The 22,059-nt window shown below is 37.3% G+C and overlaps 2 protein-coding genes across 2 annotated transcripts in view; one reads left to right on the forward strand and one right to left on the reverse strand.

Moving 5' to 3' along the window:
- The window catches only part of LOC128990091 (eukaryotic translation initiation factor 4 gamma 2-like), a 33,431-nt gene extending 15,512 nt beyond the window's left edge, over positions 1-17,919 (forward strand). Inside the window, exons 12-17 of the mRNA XM_054412329.1 lie at positions 2,309-2,548; positions 4,706-4,948; positions 5,743-5,994; positions 8,007-8,163; positions 14,824-14,945; positions 17,270-17,919. Of these exons, the coding sequence (XP_054268304.1) occupies positions 2,309-2,548; positions 4,706-4,948; positions 5,743-5,994; positions 8,007-8,163; positions 14,824-14,945; positions 17,270-17,335 (1,080 nt within the window). The 3' untranslated portion in view covers positions 17,336-17,919. The remainder of the gene's footprint in view (positions 1-2,308; positions 2,549-4,705; positions 4,949-5,742; positions 5,995-8,006; positions 8,164-14,823; positions 14,946-17,269) is intronic.
- Positions 17,920-19,244: 1,325 nt separating this feature from the next.
- The window catches only part of LOC128991120 (dyslexia-associated protein KIAA0319-like), a 45,113-nt gene continuing 42,298 nt past the window's right edge, over positions 19,245-22,059 (reverse strand). The window contains exons 19-20 of the mRNA XM_054413867.1: positions 21,823-21,987; positions 19,245-21,581 (exon numbers count right to left, since the gene is read on the reverse strand). Coding sequence (XP_054269842.1) covers positions 21,421-21,581; positions 21,823-21,987 — 326 coding nt within the window. The 3' untranslated portion in view covers positions 19,245-21,420. The remainder of the gene's footprint in view (positions 21,582-21,822; positions 21,988-22,059) is intronic.

Genomic DNA, 22,059 nt, shown 5'->3' on the forward strand with positions numbered 1-22,059 from the left:
ATTGTTTTATGAGTTAGAATGTCTAGGCTCCAAGGACTCTTAAAGAAGACAGTTTGATTTTTCTCTGTGTAGGCCTAAATGTAAATCTAAAAAAATTATATTTGAGTGGATTATTTGCTTTTTTTGTCCTTAAGCTAGCTTTATATATTAAACAATTAGATGAAAATTGTTAAAGGAATAATCATGTACAAAATTCTAAGTAAAGACTTCAGGCCATATTTTAAAGTAAAGTCAAAAGGCTGATAGAAATTCTTCAGCGATTGTGTTGAAATAAAAACATACCCAAGAAATTCTCAAATTAAATGTAGGCTCTAAAGATCAGAGATCGTGGGTGTTTCAAAATGAATATCGGGTTCTAACGCTTTATAAATTCGGAGATTGTTTAAGTTTTTTGCAAGTAACTTTTAAGTGGTGAGGAAATCGACCAAAGTGGAAGGTAATATTCTCAAAGGGAATAAAATGTTCTACCAATTACTATTGCCCAACTTTAAAATACTCAATTAAAGCAGCCAAAAATTGCCTCAAGACTAGAAGATCAGTAAACAATCGTCTTTCTTTACATGTGCTGTGTGACGAATAGTGCTAACATTGAACACTTGTAGGCTTTTTTCTAAAACGTTTTAAGTTGCTTTTACATTTGATGTGTGAAAACATTTGATGTGTAATAAAAGTTTTAAGCCTTATTAATTTTGAAACACCAGTTATATTTACCCTTAAAAGTTTCTCACAATTCTGTAGGGATGGACGGGATTGAATTTTTAGTTCGGGACGGGATTTTTATTTCCTTCCCGATTTTCGGGACGGGACGGGACGGGATTTTTTCTGTGCAGAAAAAGAAAGTTTTGAGTATTGCAGTTACCAAAAAAAGACATACAAAATCAATTTTTACCGTTTGTGGTACTGATCTATAAAAACCAAAGAATGGATAACAATATACAGGTACCTATAGAAACTTGTGACTCGCGGTCACGGTGCGATCGTCAAAATGACCGCGGTCACGGGGTGATCGTCGGTATGACTCGCGGTCACGGGATGATCGTCGGTATGTCTCGCGGTCACGGCATGATCGTCAGTATGACTCACGGTCACGGCGCGATCGTCGGTATGACTCAACGGTCACGTCGTGATCGTCGGTATGACTCCGCGGTCACGTCGTGATCGCCGGTATGACTCTGCGGTCACGGGGTGATCGCCGGCATGACTCCGCGGTCACGGCGCGATCGTCGGCATGACTCCGCGGTCACGGCGCGATCGTCGGTATGACTCAACGGTCACGTCGTGATCGTCGGTATGACTCCGCGGTCACGGGGTGATCGCCGGTATGACTCTGCGGTCACGGGGTGATCGCCAGCATGACTCCGCGGTCACGGCACTCGATCGTCGGTATGACTCGCGGTCACGGGGTGACCGCGGTGACCGCCGGTATGACTCTGCGGTCACGGGGTGATCGCCGGTATGACTTTGCGGTCACGGGGTGATCGCCGGTAGGACTCCACGGTCACGTCGTGATCTATGACTCCGCGGTCACGGGGTGATCGCCGGTATGAGTCGCGGTCACGGCACGATCGTCGGTATGACTCGCGGTCACGGGGTGACCGCCGGTATGACTCGCGGTCACGGGGTGACCGCCGGTATGACTCTGCGGTCACGGGGTGATCGCCGGTATGACTTTGCGGTCACGGGGTGATCGCCGGTATGACTCTGCGGTCACGGCGTGATCGTCGGTAGGACTCCACGGTCACGTCGTGATCTATGACTCCGCGGTCACGGGGTGATCGCCGGTATGAGTCGCGGTCACGGCGTGATCGTCGGCATGACTCCGCGGTCACGGCGTGATCGTCGGCATGACTCCGCGGTCACGGCGTGATCGTCGGCATGACTCCGCGGTCACGGCGTGATCGTCGGCATGACTCCGCGGTCACGGCGTGATCGTCGGCATGACTCCGCGGTCACGGCGCGATCGTCGGTAGGACTCCGCGGTCACGGCGCGATCGTCGGTAGGACTCCGCGGTCACGGCGCGATCGTCGAAATGAATTCGTCTCCTGCGTTCGCGGTCCTATCGCTCGTAATAGCGGCGTCATCGGCACTCGCGAAGCGGCAAAATCGCCGACGATCGGACCAAATCCCGTCCCGAAAAATTCCCGAATCAAATGTAATCCCTGTCCGATAATCGGGAATATTTTTTTCCCGAAATATTCCCGAAATTTCGGGACCCGTCCATCCCTACAATTCTGTGATTCCGTCCATCCCTGAATATAAGCTACTAGGCTATGTAGGCAAGATTTACAAGTGACATGTGCTGTCCAGGGTCCCAGCAAGGAGGAGGTTCTGCGCAAGGTCGGGACACTCACTGAGGAGCTGTTGAAGGAGCGCAGCGTGGAGTCTGCTGTGTCCGGGTGGAAGGAGCAACGAGTGCCAGAGAGACTCGTGTCGGAGGCAGTTGTGTGTGTCTTGACTACAACACTGGACAAGACAGAGGCTGACAGAGAGCTGGCCGTCAGCTTTGTGGCGGCTTTGCGCAAGGAGGGAGTCGCCACCTGTACACAGGTATTGATCACTTATCTTCAATCGGTTAAAAATCTCGGTAACGGCTTAGGTTAGGTCAAATCCTGTGCTCGATTTGTGGAGGAACAAGGTGGAACAGAGTTCCGGTTCCTCTCTTTCGGAAAGATAAAAATATTAGTATAAAAAGGTACATAAATAGGTACAAATCACATTAAATAGGTTACAGTTCCAGCACCTCACTTTTTACAAATCTAATCACTGCTCAAATCAAATTTTGAATTTAGGCCTAATCAATATTTTAAGTAGGGATGGGCCGATTCCGATTCTCGATACCTCTATACCTTCGATACCAGTGGTATCGAAGAATCGCCGATACTCGATACTTCGCTTCATTGTACTCGATACCGATTCTGAAAAGTGAGGTTAATTATGATGCTAAACTCAACTGACATTGAAGGTTGTAAAGAGTGGCACATCATAGTTTATTTGGAATACTCAGCTGAATAAATAATTCCAAGTTCAAAACCTCACATTTGTAATATTTTTATAATCCAAAATAGCTTGTCTTTGCATTTCACAACAACGAGTAGCAATAACAGAATGACAATTGACAAAGACAAGTTGTGTGTTCAGTTGACAACAGTGACAACTAGAATAGAACGGACAACAGAACTACCTAACTCTAGTTGCCGCCATGTTGTCAGATCAAAGGCAACGTTGCCAGATGGTACAAGCATTGAATATATACATATAATAAGTCAATGGTACTAGTATAACTTGCGTTTTCTAACTCCAAATTGTGGCATAGCTTATAATCTTAAAAGTGTAACATAGCTTATAACTGATTATAACCTATGCCATATTTACAAGATTATAAGCTATGGGACAAATACACGATTATAAGCTATGACATTATAAGATATGAGACCCCACGAACTGTTCAGCTAATTCAGGGCTTCATGGTGACTATTGGACAAAGCCATTTAGCGATGTATTTTTATCGTTATGTTATGTTGTTTCTCTCTGACTGAACAGAAACAGCTGTCTGAGTTTGCAAATGGCAAATTAATTGTTTAACCCATGTTTTGGTTTTGTTGTTTGTTTGCTGCGCGTGCGTCTGCGTAGTGACTAGTGAGCTGTTCAAAATTGATTATGATCTCCGAACTCCATGACTTTTATGTGATTCTTTAAGTAATTTAAGTGATATTGATGATGGCAAGATGACTTTGAGTTTATAACTCAAGCAATATGGAACATTCATTGTAGGCCTAGATGTATGAATACTTAAGCAAACAAAATACTCTGTGAACATTTTAGGCCTAGGCCTAGGCCTACCTAAACCGGTGATTGTTGTCTCAATTTAATTTAATATAATGTTTTAAAATGCATGTCTTCTTGAAGTAGCCTTTCTTATTTTCCTTATAGACTAACCTAATCTATGTAACCTTAATCAATAGCAATGCCGTTTATCTTAATGTATAAAGATTAAATAAAAACAAGCAAACATGCTCCTTTATTTATAGGGATAGCGAGAAGCACAGTAAGTTATGTATGTGTGTTATTAAATAAATTTTTAACAGGTATCGGTATCGAGTGCGGAATCGAGAATCGAAACCAAAGTTGTAGAATCGGAATCGGTATCGGAATCGACCAATTCTGGAATCTAATTTTAAGTACTAATTTTAAGTAATCTTAGTAGTATATTTCAGGGTGTAACATAGAGCACAGGGGCCTAGGTTTTTAGGATTTTTTGTAACATGACTGACTTTTGGACTCTTTCCCATTCAGGTAAGCCTGCTATATTCTCAAAAAATCTTAGTAGTTTATTTGTTTTATTATTACATGGAAAAACTTTATCACAATTTCTCTGCTTTGGTGGGTTACAATGATGATGTTTCTGCAATCATAGATGATACAGCAGTTCAATGAAGACTGAATATTGGTTTTGTTTGTAATTTGCCATTTATAAGAATTTTTACTGAAGATTTTTTAAGCTTCCTAACTTAAATTTCCCTTGTTGCATGAGAAGGAAATTCTCATCTTGAAAATTAGAAAAGAAACAAAACCCTGTTCTCCCTACTTTTGACGTGACGTCTAAAGTTTTAATGCATGTGTAAAATGTCATATAGGCTATATTGCATAACATTCTAAGTCATTTTGATTGAAATGAAATCTCTGAAAACATAATGTCTTTTACAGGTTGTGGACAGTTTGCGTAACATTGTCAACTCCATACCAGAGAGGGAGGCCGCAGTGCCCAAGATACACAGTGTTGTGGCCGGGTTGGCAGCCCTGGCCGTGGCCGAGTCCCTGGTCGCACTGGCCGAGGTGGCAGACATGGCCGACGGAGGAAACCACTACCCTCTGTTCATGCTTACTCTGCAGAACTTGCATCGTTCACTTGGCAAACAGCCGATCACCCAGCTCTTCAATGAAAGCAAGGTAGTAGGCCTTTCCACTTCTCAACCATAGATGTTTATGACCTTAAAACCTCTCATGATAAAAAAAAACCAAACGGAATAAGGCATAACAATATTAAAGCTTGAAAAGGGAAGTACAGTAGAACCTCTTCTATTACTTGAAATAAAGTAAGAAATGTCATTTCTGATAGACGGATAACCAAAACTTTGGTTAGTTTAGTACAAAGAAAAGGCTCTAGGTCAGGATTTTGAATTGTGGGATAAAGGGAGGATAGCAGCTAGTATTTAGTCCTCTGGGGAGACTGCCAAGTGTATTTAATCCTCTAAAGGTAAGGTAGATGATATAACAATTTATGTAGGAGTTAATTCACTATTTAATGAGGATTTAGATATAATGAGGCATTTAAAGAGGATATCAGGAATAACATTTTTAAAACCTTAAGTGTAAGAAATTTTTATAAACATTTAGAGTGCTCCTAACCAACCATGATCGCAGGAAAAAATTATTGTACAACAACCGATAACCGAAGGACTTTTTATTTCAATTTTTTAAAACTGTTAAAACTGACCACCGATATTAACAACCGACTCATCCCTTGTAGTTGACAGTTAATTTTATAAATATATTTAAATGGTTTTTATTAGTTAGTGCTGCTAACGTTGCAAATAAATGTTGTTTAATCTACACTTTTTATGTATAATCTTTGACTATTAATCCAAAAGTCAATGGTATAATGTATGGTAAATGATTTGTTTATTTGATATTTTTTTACAATAACATGATAAGAAAAACTACAGCATGTGTTTCCTTTGTAGGTGAACCTACTGCAGACACTCCCCGAGGGTGATCGGACCAAGGAGCGTCTGTCGGAGCTGCTGGACGACCGCGGCCTCGGCTTCCTGTGTCCACTGTTGCGCATCCAGGCGGAGCTGTGGAAGCAGTTAGAGGCAGACCAGAACCCCTCGGCACTCTACAAGTGGATCAAGGAAAACTTGGAGGTTGCTCACCACACAGACACAGGCTTCATATCTGCCCTGGTCACCGTCGTCGTCAAGTACATTCATCAGGTAGGCAGTGTAACCACTATTGTTGTGTCAAATCCGAAAATCGCCAAAACTTGGCAAAAAAGTTTTGTAAAACTAGGTATTGATCTCACATTCGTGTTTGGAGTTGGATTTGAAATTAAATGAAATGAAATGTTTATTCGTCACATAAGTTTACAAGATTGTGATTTTCACATATAAACATATGACATGTCAATACCACTTTACTATCTAATAATACCTTATGCTAAATTCTTTGTTTTTATCAATCCATAAAACCTAAAGCTAAGTTTTTATAAAATCATCTAGGGAATAAGGACACAAGAGAATGAGATAAGATTTTAGTTTTCTTTTAAAGGATGACATATTTTCTTCAGTTTTAATTTGATCTGGGAGGTTATTGTAAATTTTCCTACCCATGTACCATGGCGATCCTTCATACAGAGCTGTTCTATGCACAGGATATTGAAGATCATTCCTATGTCGGGTGTTATATTGATGAGTGTAATTTTTCAACATAAATTCCTTATAATTTCTTTTTACAAAGATGCACAGTTGAAAAATATAAACTGCATAAATTGTCAAGAGTTTCATCTGAATAAAAAGGGGGCGGCAAGAGGAACGTGGTCTGGTATCAGCTATTTATTTCATGATTTTAAAAATTATGTTTTTAGATTTAAAGTGTAGTAAAAAATTAATGTTATTATGTCAGGGTCAGGAGTCCAATTTTTTCTCTTTTTATCTGAAAGGGAAAGTGTCCACTTCAGCATGAGAAAACCTAAACTTCCCAATGTACACAAAAGTTATTGAGCGGAGCGAGCGAAGCTCTTATACGTTGACTCTTATGCATTTCGAAATACGCAAACTCCTCCTAGACAGCAGAATTGATCGTTTTCAAATTTTGCATGGTGATAAAGACCATATCGGTGAGTGCCAACATCTATATGGCGTTAAAAAAGTCTCTCAGGAATCCGCCCCACTGGGTCTCAAAGTTTCAATGTAATCCTTATGGAAGCAGTATTTGACACATTAACAAAGACATATGATCAGCTGTTGACTTTTGAACGCAGTAGATAAAGAAATAGCTGATAGCATAATTCCACAGATAGAACAGAAACGATATGGATCATAAATATAATCAAATGACGACACTAGCTTGAGGTCCGTGACGTATGAAGTGGTGAAGGAAGTAGTAAAGGTGAGCAGTCTGGAGTGTGGGAACTGTTTATAGCGATTAGATTAAGGTATCTGCATTCCTAAAATTCTATGGGAAGGGAGGAAACAGGTCCACGACGTAGGAAGTGGTGAAGGAAGTAGTAAAGGCGAGCAGTCTGGAGTGTGGAAACTGTTTATGACGATTAGATTAAGGTATCTGCATTCCTAAAATGCTATGGGAAGGGAGGAAAACAGGTCCGCGACGTAGAAAGTGGCGAAGGAAGTAGTAGGCGAGCTGCTCGGGGTGTGGGATCTGTTTGTGACCATTAGATTAAGGTATTTGCAATCCTACAATGGTATGTGAAGGGAGGAAAACAGGCCCCCGACGCAGGAAATGGGGAAGGAAGTAGTCAAAGCGAGCTGTCCGGAGTGTGGGAACTGTTTATGACGATTAGATTAAGGTTTGGGAATGGATTAATGTATCTGCAATGCTAAAATGCTACCGGAAGAGACTGTAGACTGTATGTTAAAATGATTACGAAGCACGAATCGATACATATTTTCCGCAATCGTTTACAATCGAAATTTACAAACTGAGTTGACAACAGCTGATTTTTACTCCATAGAGGCTAAAAACGATTTTTACTCCCGCTACTTTAGACCCGCAACAAATGCATTAAAAACTACTGTTTTTACTGCAGTATGACAATAAACAATATAATATGAACCCTTGATGACTCCGCTCAATTTTGTGGATGCCCCTGCGAACGCCGCCTAGTAATATTCTTCACTGTCACCGACAGCAGTAATTCTTGGAAGAGAAATAATCATTATGTTTTAATAAAAAAAATATCTTCATGAATGTTTGTATTTTGTTTTAGGAGGCCAGTGGAACGGACAAGGTGCAGGAGAAAGAGAAAGCACTCTTGGAGAAGTTCAAGCCAGTGTTGGAGCACTTCCTCAACAACCGCACTGAACTTCAGGTGGTGGCAGTCTACGCCCTGCAGACCTACTGCTTCTCACTGGACTTTCCTAAGGGTAAGTCTTGTATCCTCACAGAGAAAAAGGGATCAGAAAATGTGCAGTTAAATAGGGTGTCCACATTCTGGAAAGTCAGGAAAAAAGTTCTGATTAGGGGTGTGCGATGCATCGAAAATGCATCGAAATTTCGATTCGATTCGATTCGATGCATCGAATCGCGATTCGATTCAGCATGCATCGAAATCACGATGCATCGATTTGGCCTTGATGCATCGAAAAAGACCGATGCAGCGGTTAACTCCCGATGCAACGATTACATCCCGATGCATATTTAAAACTAATTTAGGACTCTAAAATGAGTTTTAGATAGGGAAGTGTCAATTATCGCTACCACCGATACTCGGACATTGCCGATACTAGGAATATCGGTATCAAGAATCGATTGCCAAACATCGATTTCGCCCGATTCCGCCGATACCGACAGCCGACAGGGATGGATAGATATTTTATTTAACATTTATTTATTTGATATCTATTGGTTTAGTAATCACGCTAACAACTTTAGTAACCAACTTAGTACACTATTTAGTTCAAAACAGCTAAAGGTTATTTTCAGCTGTTCTCTCTGCAGGCAGATGATATTGCACAACACAATACAATCTACATTTCAAGATGTCAGACGGTCAGAATTCAGTCTCAGACAACCGGCGTGCGAGTGTCCTCAACACGAAATTATACTAAAAAATGTCTGTATCAATAAGTCAGACCTTTAAATGTATTATTTTTATTTTTAGAACAAAATAAATAACCTAAACTTGTCTAGATGTTCAGTTTCATCCCTGCATTACGCATCATTAGAAAAATTCGATTCAATTACAACATCGAAGTCAGAGGGTTATTCGTATCGTAATCTACAACGCAGTGCGCGTGCGTGATTGGCTAAGTCGCTAATGACGACACACGGTTGCCGTGGCAACCTACAGTGCGCACTGAGCTCTGCGCCTTGTGTGTGAGGGAAGATTATACCAACAAACTATTTCAGGAATTCCATTTTGGGACGGATGAAAGATAAGGAAGAAACAAAAAGTGGTCACGTGTGCAAATGTAGTGGTCGAGACAATAAGGCTATAAACGAGTATTGTCGCGTCGTTGTTCCTTGTTTGTTTACTTTTTCATATTCCCTATCAAACGCCCTTATCTGCTATCTCTCTCTCTCCCCCTCTCTCTCTAGCGATGTACTGAACAGATTGTGGTTGACGACTTTTCTAATTAAGATTCCCTGTGGTTATTTTAGTTCAATCAATCCCATAACCTTTCTATCGTTTATCAAAATAATTAATTAATCTGTTTTGTATTTTATTTCCTTTAAACCAACCCCTATTTACCATCTGTATTTTATAGAATAAAATGTTTGTTTATAAAGTTTGACTGGCCACACAATTTTGTACCTATTTTATTTTGTATAAATTAACAGATACTTTGATGATTATATATATATATATATATATCAATAAGTGCTGCGTGCTGTAATGAATGCTTTTTATTATCAAAATAAGTAATGAATTATACATTTTTTATAATACATGGGTAATTGAATACCATAATGTCATGTAGTTTCCTATTTGTAACTTGCAAATAATAATAATTGATAGTTAATTCTGGAAAATGAAAAATAGTGAACACATTCATAAACCTGTTGTCAAAACAGCAACGCAGGTGTAAGGGTTTATTGTTTCAGAGGCTAGGGTGTTTCAAGGACAAAGTGCTGGGCCTCCCGGCTCAGGGGGGGAGGGGTGGTGGTGAGACTGAGAGAGAAGAGGGGGAGGAAACTGGTTTTGGCTATTTATTGATTAGTTCACCGACCCTTCTAGACAACAAAATTGAGTGACAGTGACAGTGTTAAATCACCATGTTCTGTATTTAATTTCTTGTTTACTTTGTGTGTTATTCTATTAATTTTAGTGTTTTGTTCTATTTCCTCCTGGTCCCTTGCAAATTGTATTATCAATGCTAAATAATTGTGGTCAATTCAAATTATATTTTTGATTATTCAAATCTCCTACACAAAAAGACAAAAGTCAAACCAGGCAAGGAAAAAACCTGCTATTGTAATCCCCATACCCAGCCATTTGGGAAGTGGTGAAAGTCTAGTCTAAATATAGCTCAAAGGTCTCACCCTTCCCTTCCCCCCCTTCCAACCCCCTACTCAATGTTACTATTCAGCTCATTTCGAGGTCATTGCACAACGCCTGCCTCCCTTCTATTGTTTTGCCTTTATAGTGTTTCTATTCTGACTTTTATAAACATAAATTTATTGCTTACGTAACAGTTCAGTAGTGAAATTTTCTATTGTGAAACACTAGGCCTACTCTAAACACTACCGATCATGTCATTCTATTCTGTGTCAAGTCAGTATACCATTGCCAGTCAGTCGCCGGCGACTGCTTTGAGTTGACCTATTCTGTCGTGACAGCTATAAAAATATGTTAGGACAAGACAACTACCTCTTGCTTATTTCTATATTTGTTTGTATGACTGTAGAATCTACAGTAATACAAATTATCCATCATTTTATTCTAACACAAGTTACATTTCAACAAATATTGATCTTACAATTTTATACCAAACTAGCGAGTTCAAATATAAGCTCGAGTTTCAAGGCCGTACTCTACTCGAACTCAAAATCTCGAATACTCGCCCATTTAGTGTTAATTGTATAAATTAGGGATGGTCAAGTCTCGAAATTTCGGGAAATTTTTAATCTCGTTACACGAGATGAGATTTCTTTTTGGCCGAGATTTTTATCAAGACGAGAATAAAAAAAATATAAAAAAATTAAAAACGCCTGCAGAAAGTCAATGCAATACCCGCAATACAGGAGCGTGTTGTAGTTGCGTTTCCTTTGCGAAGGCGTTCTTATTGAATTAATTCTTTAAATGTAAATATTGCTTTAATTATTTTAATAATATTACTTTAATAACATTTGAGAAGTTTTGTTGTGTAAGCAGCGTGAGGAATGTTTTATTACTATAAAAAGTCAAAACAAGTACCAACTATTTTATAAAAATTAATATTGCTTTTATTTTATGATTTATTTTATTTTAGGATAAGTTTAACTCTATCCTAACTGATATCACTATGTTTCCTAATCGTAGGCATTTTTAATAACTTAGGCGTGATTAATGTTATTCTGATGTTTTTTAATAAAAGATTGTAAATATTCTTGCCTATTATCATTATTTTTTTATTTAAACAGTCATCTAACAATGTTACAAAATCAGGTAAAATTTTTGAACGTGCATTTCCCGTTGTGTATGAGAAGGGAAATCCCGTCTCGATCTCGTCTCGAAATTTTATGAGAAATAAAAAATCTCGTCTCGTCTCGTCTCGAACTAAAAATCCAATCTCGTCCATCCCTAGTATAAATAAAATCGGATCCATTAAAACCGGATCCAGCCTAAGATCCGATTGTAGTAGTAAATACTGATTATCAACTTTTTTGGTTCATGCTGATTTAAGAATGAACCAAAAGTATTGAAAGCCAACAAATATAAATGTGAAAACTAAGTAACAATACTACCTGCACATCATAAAATAAACTCTATTTTATTTAATACAGGTCAATAATAATAAACTTAACGATTGCTTTATTGATATAGGCTTATTCTAATTGTTAGTGAAGGGTGAATTTCCTTAGGCAAACCATAAAATTAGCAGTGTCCATTAATGAGGTTAGGTCAGCAACTATCCTCTTGTTCATAATTTTATTTAGTACATTTTTTACTTTAACTTTTTTAAGGTAATGGATCCATTACAGAAACACATGTTGTATTTAATTTTTGAAGAAAATTATGCCGTGCTGCATCGAATCGAATCGCATCGATTCGAATCGAAATTCTTTGAATCGCATCGATGCATCGAATCGAAAAAAATATGCTGCATCGCACACCCCTAGTTCTGATCATTGAAAGTCACGGAAATCCCCAATGATAGATGAATTTGAGGGGACCTTTCAATGCTCTAGTCGGCCTTAACTCCGACTATTGTGGCATTTTTCAGGATTTTTCATAAATGTACGGCAATTCAATTTATTACAGTTGTTTTTATCAGTTCATTGTTGTACTTACTGTACTCCATTGTTATCCATTAATACATGATTTAGTATTTATATCTGTGAAATAACTTGTCTACGCAATATTATTCGTGTGTGTATGTTATATTATAATTTTTGAGTAAAGTTTGTGAGTCATGAAAATCAAATACGGTCATGGAAATTAATGACAATTTTTTTGTGGACACCCTGGGTTAAAGCAACTTGAAGAATAAAAATACTGTATTAGCTATAGCCAATAAACTGACAATTACTATCTCCCATTGGCTTGACGTTAAAATTGGAAGTCGTATGAGGAAATGGTTTGAACAATTATAGTGGGTAACCGGAGGAAAAACGTATGACTTATTCTGTTAAAATATTATGAAGAAGTAAAAAACTGTTTCAATTTAGTTATTAGAATTGGAAAATCAGAATACTTTATTCTTGAACATAGAGTACAGAATAGGCGCCAAACATTACAGAGATTTAGGGCGGGTTTCTGAGTCAGGTATTAGCGCTAGTCTTAGACTAAAGCTCATTTTAGTACTGGACTAAGAAAAATATCTTTCTGATTCGAGTACTTAAAAGTCAGGGACTAATCTTAGTCAAGAACTAGTTTTTAAGTCTGAACTAAAGAAATTATGCTTTAGTCCACGGACTAAAACATGCTAGATTTTAATCCTGCATAGGGGTAGGATTAATTTTAGTCGTCCACTTTTAACCTAAGCAATTTTTGTATGTTAAAGTTTAAGGTGATTATGGATTACAATGATTATAATGATTTTTACCGTTTTCGTGGGCCGCGAATTCGCCGTGAGCGGGAAAACAATCCATTTGATGACTTAAGTGAGGATGAATTCAAGGATAGGTATAGATTTTCAAAAAACTCTGTGAAAGAACTAATTGAATTGATAAGGCCTAGTTTGGAAGGCACTTCCACAAGGGGAACTAGGTTACCTTTGTGGAAGAAAGTGTTGGTAGCGTTGCGCTTTTTTGCAAGTGGAACACTTTTGCGGGAAGCCGGCGATCTAACTAATATTTCAGAATCATCGGCCTTTTACCCCCACCCAAAACCTCTAATTCCCACTGGTCCTCTAGGTTATATGGTAGAGGTTATTGCTGATATATATGAAATTGTAGGGGTCAAAGAAAGCCTAAACAACAAAAAAGTCATTTGAGAAAGTTAGTTTTGGTGTCTAGGAACAGTTTAAACACGTCTTATAGAACATTTCAGGTGATTAGGAGAACAAGGATTGGTGCTGATGAAAAGCAAAACTCTGTTATCTAAGTAAGTTAGACAGTGTGTAAAGAGACTTCCGCAACTTCTGTTGTTAAGAACAACCGAATGAAATAATTGATTATTCAATATTTCGATTATTTCATTAGCCTGGTCGACAAGTTTTTTTTTTAAAGGCTAGGGTAGGCCAGAAAGTTAGTACCGGTAACTTATGACTCCTTGTTGAAATTACCTGAGCATTATTGCAATATGCCTATTCAAACTATGGCTGCACTTTACATCCTACACTCATTGGAATGAAAATATCGATCGTTATATTGATTATTCGATAAGTTATATCGTTTGGTTAGCTAGGTAAGGTTAACCTAACCTAACTAACCAAACGATATATCGAACAAAACAATCGAATAACCGATATTTTAATTCGAAGGAGTGTAGGACGTAAAGTAAAGTGCAGCCAAAAGAAATAGGATGAAACACCAATCCTACCTTTAAAACACCATTAAAATTTTACGATTCAACTAATTTATAACAATAATAAAATTGTATATAACAATGATAAATGAATTAAAACAGAAATAAACCTCAAAACCAAGGTTTGACTGAGATCGTTGTCTGTTTACTTTTTCAGAGCAGTGCGCACATCAAACTGACAGTAGTGACAGTGTTGCCAGCACGGCGGCACAAATTACCCTACATTTCCCTTAAAAATCATGAGCTCTTTTAATCTCTGACTAAACTAAGTACCCGCTTTAAACTAGTCCGTGTGTCCTTAATCCTTGACTCAGAAAGTGAATTTTTAGTACATGACTAATTTTAATCCATGACTAGGCTAGTTCTGGACTTATAAATCCCTGACTCAGAAACCCGCCCTTAATTATATAATAGCATAAAGTTGTTGGGCTTTGAGGCGCTGTCGGTAGTGATGGTTGTTACTATGAGGGTTGTTTGAATGATTCACTTAAAAGCATTGTATTACATAACACCACGAGTAACGTAGCAATGAGGTTTGAGGGAAAAGAAGGATTAAGAGAAAGAAGTTAAATTGTAAAGCTTCGAACTTCAACTAATCAGCTGTTTACCAATTTAATTTTTAATAATCTGTGCAATCAGTATTTGGTACAATGAGTCGTTGCATAACTGTCAGTATGGCAATGAGAGGTTATAAACAAAAACATTACCTCTATTAGAAGTTATGAGTAGTGATTGTTGGTACCTAATTAAAAAACGGTCAGTGATTGTTAGTAATAAAAAAACAGTGGTAGGTAAAGTAGTATACGCAACTCCCTAAAAAGTCTTAACCATACTTGAAGAAGTTCATAAAGCACTTTGTTAAAACATAACCTGTTAGTAGTAATTTGTTAAAATATTACATATTATTTTACAGGTATGCTGCTAAAGTGGTTTGTCTATTTGTACGATTTGGAAGTGATTGAAGAAGATGCTTTCCTGAAGTGGCGTGAAGACATTACAGACGCTTATCCAGGAAAAGGAAAGGCTCTCTTTCAGGTAATTAATTAAAATTAAGAGTCATAAAAAATAAATCACTTTTGTGAAGAAAATACAAATTTTAGTGTTAGTAAGTAGATTAACTTGGCTTAATCTAAACTATCTGTTAACAGTTTCTTACCATTAATCAGCTGAAGAATCTTGCTTGAACCATAAAAACATAAACTAATCTTCCCTACTGCAGTTATAAGCTACGAACAAACTAGGGCGGCACAGCACGGACGGCAGCTTCCGCTGTTTGTTAAAAAGTCCGAGAGACAGAACTGTAGGACGTTCCCAAGCTGCTGTACCGACCAGACGCTGCGCATCAACCGAGCGAACGGTACGGGACTTCCGCCATTCTCCACTGTTCTCACGGTCTCTGTCAAAGTCGGACTCACAGTTTTAGCTCGAAGACAGTACTGAATTGCTGATGTGCGGTTGTCCCGTCCCGTCCTCTGCGCCGTGCCTCCCTAGTGCACGCATAGCTTTACTGAAATTTAAGATTGGGGTATGAAGTTTTATGGGCCGAAAGTGAAGGGTTGTGCTTTTGGTAATAGAAATATTTATACAATTTTAGGTTGCCTACCCAGAATTACCCACCCTGTAATCCAATAATAAACTAAGGGAAAAATTTGGTCATTTTTGCAATACTGTTCATACAAATCAGACAACTTAAAAAGTTACAAGAGGTTCTACCCGCGAATTCACGGGTGAACAGAAGCCACCATTAAATTAATTTAATCAACTTTGACTTTATGTTTCATTTAAAGGGCCCAAGTTCGAGAAATTGTCATCTGAAATTATGTTAAAAGCAGTGGAACCTTCATACCTTACATCCTAGGTTGGCTGAGGTTGTACCTAAACGTGCAGCTCTCTTTCACGACGTCTTTAATACCTTAATACTTTATCAATGAAATTGCGACCTGTTAAAGATCGGTGACAACCTCTAGGAACGAAGAACATACATGGTTTGTTAATCTCATATTCGTCGTGTTTCGAACACCTTTATTAACTCACTTGTATCAAACAGCTAGAAATAGCTTCACTGTCCATTCGCCGCACTTCTTTTAAGAACATAAAAGTAAATAATAAAATAAGTAAACAAAAATGTAAACAAACAAACTATATTGGCAATTGCATTGGCCAGCTGTTGTTAACTAAATTAATCGAATAATAACTTCCAAAACATGCAAGGCCCTTTGGAAATCAGCCTGTGGGGCAGAGCCCTTAGGGAGTTCGTCCATATCAAACATTTTTGGTAAATCTACACACTTTAAGCTTCATTTTGATATGCCATATGCCTATATTTTTATTGGGTAAATGGCCTTAACCGTTTACATAAAATGTTATTTTATCACTTTAATAATATAATAGATTTTTATTAGAAGCAAACCAGTAAAATTTGCAGTTGCCCACAAAAAAATCGTACAAATATTCATAACTTGCTGTACAAAAATTTAGGGATGGACGGGATTGTAATTTAGTTCGGAACGGGACGTGATTTTGATTTCCTTCCCATTTTTGGGACGGACGTGATTTTGATTTCCTTCCCATTTTTGGGACGGACGTGATTTTTTCCTGTGCATAGAAAGAAAGTCTTCGAGTACCTATTGCAGTTGCAGTTACCAAGAAAGACAAACAAAATCAACTTTTACCATTTGTGGCACTGATCTACAAAAATAAAAAAATTACAGGTATAGAAATTTGTGACTCGCGGTCACGGCGTGATCGTCGGTATGACTCCGCGGTCACGGCGTGATCGTCGGTATGACTCCGCGGTCACGGCGTGATCATTGGTTTGACTCATGGTCACTGCGTGATTGTTGGTATGACTCCGCGGTCACTAACCGATCGTTGAAATGACTTCGCCTCCTGCGTTCATGGGACTATCGTGAATATATCTCGCGATAGCGGCGTCACTGTCACTTGCGAAGCGGCAAACTCGCTGACAACCGGATCAAATCCAGTCCCAAAAATCAGGAATATTTTTTCCGAAAATTTCACGAAATTTCAGGACCTGTTCAATGTTCATCCCTACAAAAATTGGCAAGTAATATGAATCCAATTTTTTTTAACCTCTCAGTGGACACCCTAAGATGGTTGATGGTTTGGTTAGGGAAGCGAACTAGTCTAGTGGTAGAGTGTGGAACTTTATGTTCTGAGGCCCTGGGTTCAAATCCCGCCAATCACCAATGCATTTTATTTAAGTGATAAGACTGCGACCCCCTGTAGACATAGCCTGAATTAATGTGGAAGACTCCGAGCTAGAACTTGGAGATATGGTAAAAAGTAGGCTAAAGAAATAGAAAAAGGAGACTGATGTGTGATGTTTTGTGTCCCAGGTGAACTCTTGGCTGACATGGCTGGAAACAGTCTCCTCAGAAGAGGAAGACGAAGAGGACGCTTGAAGAATGATTGCATGGCAGTATTAATTATAACAAATAAATGATGGAGTATGAAAACAAATAGAACAACCACTCATTTTTTATAAAAAACTTATGTATTAATTATAGTCGTTATATCTTAATTATACAAATAATTTTAATTTTTTCTATTATATTGTTGTACCGATTTAGTGTCTCCAATTGTAGTTCTGTACACAGTAATAAATAAACCATTTTAATTGTGACTTTTAGGTTGCAACTTTTACTTCTGTGATTTGTTATAGATGATCTTTAACTGTCCTGAAACATATATCTTTTTGTAATTTTTTTAAGGTGAAATTCTGATTAGTGTGAGGTCGAGTGCATTTAGTTGGTGTTGTCTTGTATTAATATGAAATCTGTTTCTAAAACTATTGTTTTCTCCTCGTAATTTATTATTCTTTGTAAACTAAACTAAGCTAACTAAGTTGAACTTCTGGTTAAATGTAGACAATTTCAATTCCTATGCAACGTGTGTTAAGTTTCTTATTAAGTATTTTGGATGTATGCTAGAAAATATAACGAATTTATTGATAAAATAATAAAAATGCAAAAAAATTGGAAAACTACATTGTGTCATTTTTTCTTTACATACTTCTGTTTCCTTGTAGTTTGTTATTTTTCTGAAAGGGGCCGGTAAAAGCCACAAAGAGTTGATTTGTCGAATTATTGAACACCCCAATGAGTTTTATTAAGTGGGTTCTACCCAGCAGCCTGAATTTCAATTCAAGATGGCGGATTATATGGATTGAAATATAGTTCGTGATTGAACATGCCTCGTATCGTAAAAGCTCCCAACATTCTAAAACAAATTTGTTTCCAATGATTGTTTTTTTGTGTGCCCTTAACATATCAGAGCTTGTAATGTATGGGGATAAATTAATTTATGGATTTTCATAATGAATTTGAAAATACTTAAAGAATCAATTACAAAGTTTCTGTTCAGCCAAGTACATAGTTTGGATTTTTGTGAATATTTTACAGTTCATTTCAACTCGATAAACACTTTATTAATGCCATGAGGTTCTATTTTGAGGGACAATGTTTACGCGGTAGCAGCCGGCTGGTGGAACCCTCTCAAGAGTATTTGAAAATACTTAAAGAATCAATTACAAAGTTTCTGTTCAGCCAAGTACATAGTACTTGACATACTGTAAAACTTCAATGGTAGTTTGCAGTTTACCAATCAGTTTCACCATGTGGATAGGATGTACTTAACCTGTTTCAATAGTCAAACATAATTTGTTCTGTCTATTAGTGATGGTCAAAACCAGAATTTTCTAATCTCAAAACCGAAACGCGAAACTTTTTTACTTTGCTGGTTACAAGGGTTAAGGTTACAAAAAAAAATACAGGTAATAATAAAATGTTAAGTACTGTATGCAATCAAATTGAAAGAGGTCTTTTGACACTGACATAATAACATCTGAGTTGTATGTTTTTCCAGTTATAGTATTTAAGATGTCTTTTGAAGTTCAGAATCAGAATACAATTTACTGTTTGCATTACTGTTAATGGTGATTTGATTGATCTATTGCTACCAGCTTGTGTGGAAAGTGTAAACAGTGTTAGAGACAATAATAATGACGCAAAATATGTCAGCAAAATTTCAAAACTTTTGAATCTCGAATCTCAAAACCGAAACTTTTCCAAAGTTTTGATGGTTTTGAGATTTGAGATTCGGTTTTGACACATCACTCACTACTGTCTATTCATTGCTTTTTCCTTGGTGAAGTTCTTCTTCAGCTGTTGGGATCCACAGGCTTGTCAATGAAAAATTAGGGTTTACTGTATTTGTTTGCATATGGAGTCAAGCCGATCTAGGTCTAGAGACCTTCACTAGTAGACTTAAATGAAAAATATTTGTGGTGAAACAAAACACATTTTAGCCATATATACATCACATTTATTACAAATCAATAATTTATATACATAGTTTACATAATGTAAATGAATCACACACCATTCGTTGGTTACCGTAAGTAGGCTACAGCAAAATACACCTGGTATGTCATGACTAGCACAGTTGATATATTGTATTCAAATTAATACAAATCTTAACTAAGGTGAAACAAACAAAATATAAATGCAATAAAACTTACCAAGGACACAAATATTGTGATATAAATAATATAATACTTTTAAGATGTAAAAATACTACACGTCCAGAGTGTTATCCATCATATAAACTAATTACTTAAACATAGATGTCACTCCTCTTAAGTTTTGGCAAGGCTCCACTAGAAAAACAGGCCATGCTGCACAGGATCCATGACGTCACACTTTTGGACAGATTGGGTCCCCGGAATTTCATCCCCCTGAGCAAAGCTGACGTCACTATGACTGTTGAAGGTGAAATTTTACCCCTGCGGATTTGGAAGTCTTTTCGTCAGTTTTAATTTAATAGTAAACATTTTATTATTAAGTAGCCTATTTGTAATCTCAACTAAGTAAACAGGTTTCACTGTTTAATTTCGATATTCGGGATTTCGGTTTGGGACCAACTGTTTTTTAATATGTATGTATAATAAACTGAGTATCTCATTAAAATTATAATTGGTTGGACATTTCTTAAACGATTTATTATACAACCGTGAAAAAACAATTTATTTAGTTTCTGTTGAATGATAGCACAATATGCCTTTTTGTTTCTTCAGGCCCTTCCTTCAGGGGTCGTGAGCTATTTATGGTTTGTACTGAGAAAGGTGATCGAAATACCTGTTGTAAAATGTAGTTGTAGGCATCCGGTACAAAGTATTCGACCGATTATTGTGTTGACTAAACTGCAAGGAAACCCAAATGTTTGTATAATATACATATTAACCAGCAGTTGGCCCCAAAAGTCAAATCCCAAAACTCGAATATTAAAATTAAAATTCAAAACCTGTTTGTTTAGTTAAAGTTACAAATAAATTAAGATAAGCTACTTAATAATAAAATGTTTACTATTAAAATAAAACTAAAAAATAAAATTAATCATTCTCACTTAATTCTATATGCCAGGGGCCACTAAAAAATCCGGGCCACTCTAGGTTTTTATAATTTGGTGTTTTCTGATTATATTCACAACCGTGAAAATATAAATTAATTTCCACCTTTAATCCATCGAACTGATGTTGTGCAACTCAAGTTTGTGGCCGGAATTTTACCCCCTGGTTTATGACGTCATTTTTGCCCAAGGAGATAAAAATCTGCTACCCCGATAGATTCACTGCCATATACCATATGTTTTAGGTAAATGAGCTCGGTTTGTCAAATTTTAACAGCAATATTTTAGTACAACTATTCACCACTGTGACATATTATTGTGCTGCCTGCGCTGCAGCATGGCCTGTTTTTCTAGTGGGGCCTTGTTCTTTTGTAGGTAACTATTTTTACGTCAGTTTGGTTATCTTCCCTATTTTAAGTCACAGCTAACTGAAGTTGAACAAAATACACACGTTTTACAATCAATATCTCTGTCCAATTGATCTAACCTAATCTTGTGTGCAGGTTATTCTAGCTGTTCTATTACGGCTGCATTTCTCAACACCAATTAATACACAATGTGTTATCCTGGCGGCCAAATCCAGCAAGGGAGATCAGTGCCTATAACACCCGCACGACATTCACCTTGTCAGCCTAAATCACTAGAAAAACTACCACGCCTTTTGATAAAAAGAAATTGTTGTAATGATTAGTTCATTAAAGTCACTAAATATTAATAATTGATGGTTTGAATTAATCTCTCAGTAACAACCATTATTAAAAACTAAAAATAATTTGATGACAAGGGCTTCAAGTGACTTGTTTTGGCCCGAGCTCTAGCTTAACGACCAAGGTAAAACAAGCTAAAAGTGAAATTTTAAATGGATTTACCAATAATTATTTTATTCCTTTTTGGAATAAATAAATCGTACCAGCCTACCAACTCAGTATAAAATTAAAATACTATCTTTTAATAAGTAGATGAAAAACAAGTTAAAACATTATTGTGCATCCTTTTGAAAGAGAGTACTGTTAAACAAGTCAATAAATATTCTTAGGCTTAAAACTACTTCCATCACATTAAAAATTTGTATCACAAATAGTTAGGTCTTTACTCTCCTCTCCATCTTGAACCCTGTCATTGGTCGATTGTTCTTCACCCCGTTGCGGGCATCTCCGTTCGTCAATTTGTTCGGTTTGCGGCTCTCGAATAAAATATCTGAGTCCGACTCGCTTTCCGACACCATAACTTTCCCCAAAGGCACTGTAACATAATTCAACATTGCTAATAGTCTAGTTGTTTCACTTTTGTTTGTACTTAACTGAAGACACTTGCATTTATTTTCACACAACATAAATATAACCAGAAAAAACTTGGAAACAGGTGAAATAGTAACAGATAATAATATAATTCATGTTATATTATTTTCTGTTACTATTTCACCTGTTTCCCAGCTTAATTTGAATCTTCATTATTGTCTAGAAAAGCGTAACTAAAATCTTACAGCGTGAGTCTTCGTTATTGTCTAGTAAGGCATAACGCTGCCTCTTGGAAGGACGTTGGCAACAGAGGCAGAGTCTAGAGCAGACACACACGAGGCCCCAAACACAGCCAACCACACATACGAAACATGTGAACAGTGCAATCACTACGTACAGGATACTCCAGTCTGGAAAATGAGATTCAGTAATAGAACATAAATCGTATGCATAAATCATAAATAACAACTTAGCTGGGTAGC

The sequence above is a fragment of the Macrosteles quadrilineatus genome, unplaced genomic scaffold (assembly GCF_028750875.1).
Source record: "Macrosteles quadrilineatus isolate MER2022 unplaced genomic scaffold, UCM_ALF_1.0 Scaffold_3__2_contigs__length_128488019, whole genome shotgun sequence".
Classification (NCBI taxonomy): Eukaryota; Metazoa; Arthropoda; class Insecta; order Hemiptera; family Cicadellidae; genus Macrosteles; species Macrosteles quadrilineatus.